A 2,248-nucleotide genomic window follows, 5' to 3' on the forward strand; every position below is an offset into this window, starting at 1 on the left:
CGATTCCAATACTTTACCTTACACACTAGGTGTGTGCGGAAAAGTAATAAATATATACCCAGCTAAATTGGCTTCAATTCCTGGACCAATATGTTGTTTGGAAAGCGGGATTATTTCTGCTGGAACTTTATCATCATTAAAATCAATAGGCTGCGTTAATTCTAACAATGCCAAGTCGCCCTCATTATTTGCACTATTATAGAAGTCATATCTAATTATACGTTTGACGCAATAGCGTTGGAAATCTTTTGCGTCACTTGCATTCTTGGCTCCAACAACGACAGATACATACAAATTTTCTTCTTTTAAATTCCTATAATCATCGAAACAATGGGCTGCCGTAAGAATAAAGTTTTCTGCTACGATGGAACCTCCACACTCATGAACATGAGACGTTGCGAACGATGCACGGGATTTGGATACCGAGGCGTAGTCATATGAGCAGGTTGAGTTTGCAAGAGGACTTATTTGAACGGATACTAAATATGGAATCGGGTTTGATAGACTTCCTGCAATGATTCTTGGATCTTTATATGAAAAGAAGATAAATAAATCGGATAATGACTTTTTTCTCAACTGTTAATCTGTTGAAAATTGAACTTTAACTTGTGGTCTAGATTATGTGTAAATATAAGACTGGCCCCCAAAACACAAAAGTTGAAAAACACATTCAGAGCCATTTTATTCATATCTATATGTAAAAATGTTTGATTTTTTAGTGTGCACTTTTTTTTCAAAAGAAAACTGCTTTAAAAGTCATTTATCACCTAATCGAAAAATTCCTAATTTTGATAACTTGATAACACTTGAACGGCTTGATAACAATTGTTAAATTAGCCGACATTAACAGTTATAACAAATCACTTATTGACCGACTGTTGAAAAAACATTCTCACAATTTAAGAAGAGAGACATCAACAACAATTTTTTCGCAAAACACTACATTTAGCTGATCACACAATCAGCTGATCTAAGGGAAATATCACTCTTAAAAACTTATTGTTCACTGACTTAAAGGTATGAATATCCGCGGTACAACACAAATAATAAGATACGGTTTGAGCGACTGAATCAAAACGAATTTCTGAAGAAAAAAAATAAAACTTAAATAAATTTTCAAGAGTGATTTCTATCTCGATTCACCACAGTTAGTTAATGATCAAAATTTTTGTCTAAAACCATATGAAACTTTCACAAAATTAATCATTCTCAGGAAAACCAATCACTTTTTCTTTATTAAAATATACTTTGAAAATAGCACTGATTTCTAACCAATAACAATTGCACTAAAATTTATTCTTTCCATGCAACATCTTGAACTTACCTGAATTGACGAAAGAGATTAAAGTGACAGCACATATCACAACAATAAAACTTGTAAGAGATTTCATTTTGATGACCTAACTTTATAGAGCTTTAAAAGCAACTGAAGACATTGGCTTCTTTCATACTCAATGCGTTGGTCAATTACTCATTTCCTTAAACATCGGTTACGATAAACTTTTTAAACAAAATCAGCTGCAAACACATATTCGCATTGTCATCACTTTTTACTGCGTATTTTCACAAACAATCAGCAAAATATGCTTATGAACTTTATTTTGTAATGTAGTTCAAGATTATTATAAATTTGTTATAGTTTTTTTTCTCAGCAAAAAAGTATGACAACAACTAAGCCGAACAACAAACCTGATGTATCACTAGATTTTGATGAAAATATTCTCTTTCTCAAGTTCAAAAAAGCAAAATTAGACAAGAATTTTATTCAAAAATATCCATTTTTTTGTAATTTAATTGGTTTGTCTTTATTGATTAAAAAAATCAAGTTTGGAAAATAAAAAGGAAGATATTGTCGTGAAAAAGTTCAAGAAGTAGGTTTAAGAACTCTGTATTACTATTGCTATTAAAATTCTTCATCAGCCAGTCGTAGAAATATTTGATTTGTGAAAAAATAGACTTACATACATATGTATATTAAAATGCTCATTGCTTAGTTAAAAAAAAATCATTTTGGTCCGTGATAAATTCCTGCGAATAGAATTTCTTTAAATTTGCGATCGTGAATCACGAACATGAATGGACGATTACACTTAAATACTACCGATTTTGGCCTTGAATGAATTGAATGTAACGGCATACCGAACAGTGTTGCAGCTGACGCTGTTGAACCTTCTTCATTTACTTCAATTTTCGCCTTATGTACCATTTTATTATCGCCTGTTTTAACCGAAGCTTCAAAGAAACCATT

General features: G+C 31.5%; 1 protein-coding gene across 1 annotated transcript; it reads right to left on the bottom strand.

Moving 5' to 3' along the window:
- Positions 1-58: 58 nt before the first annotated feature.
- Positions 59-1,435, bottom strand: LOC116351688 (trypsin-like; the record flags this gene model as incomplete). Its single annotated transcript, XM_031783819.1, has 2 exons — positions 1,325-1,435; positions 59-527 (listed from the first exon to the last, which is right to left on the bottom strand). Coding segments are annotated over exons 1-2 (536 nt in total), but the record flags the coding sequence as incomplete, so codon positions are not given.
- Between the last annotated feature and the right edge of the window lie 813 nt (positions 1,436-2,248).

The sequence above is a fragment of the Contarinia nasturtii genome, unplaced genomic scaffold (genome assembly GCF_009176525.2).
Source record: "Contarinia nasturtii isolate CC-2019 unplaced genomic scaffold, AAFC_CNas_1.1 Cnas_scaffold_6033, whole genome shotgun sequence".
Classification (NCBI taxonomy): domain Eukaryota; kingdom Metazoa; phylum Arthropoda; class Insecta; order Diptera; family Cecidomyiidae; genus Contarinia; species Contarinia nasturtii.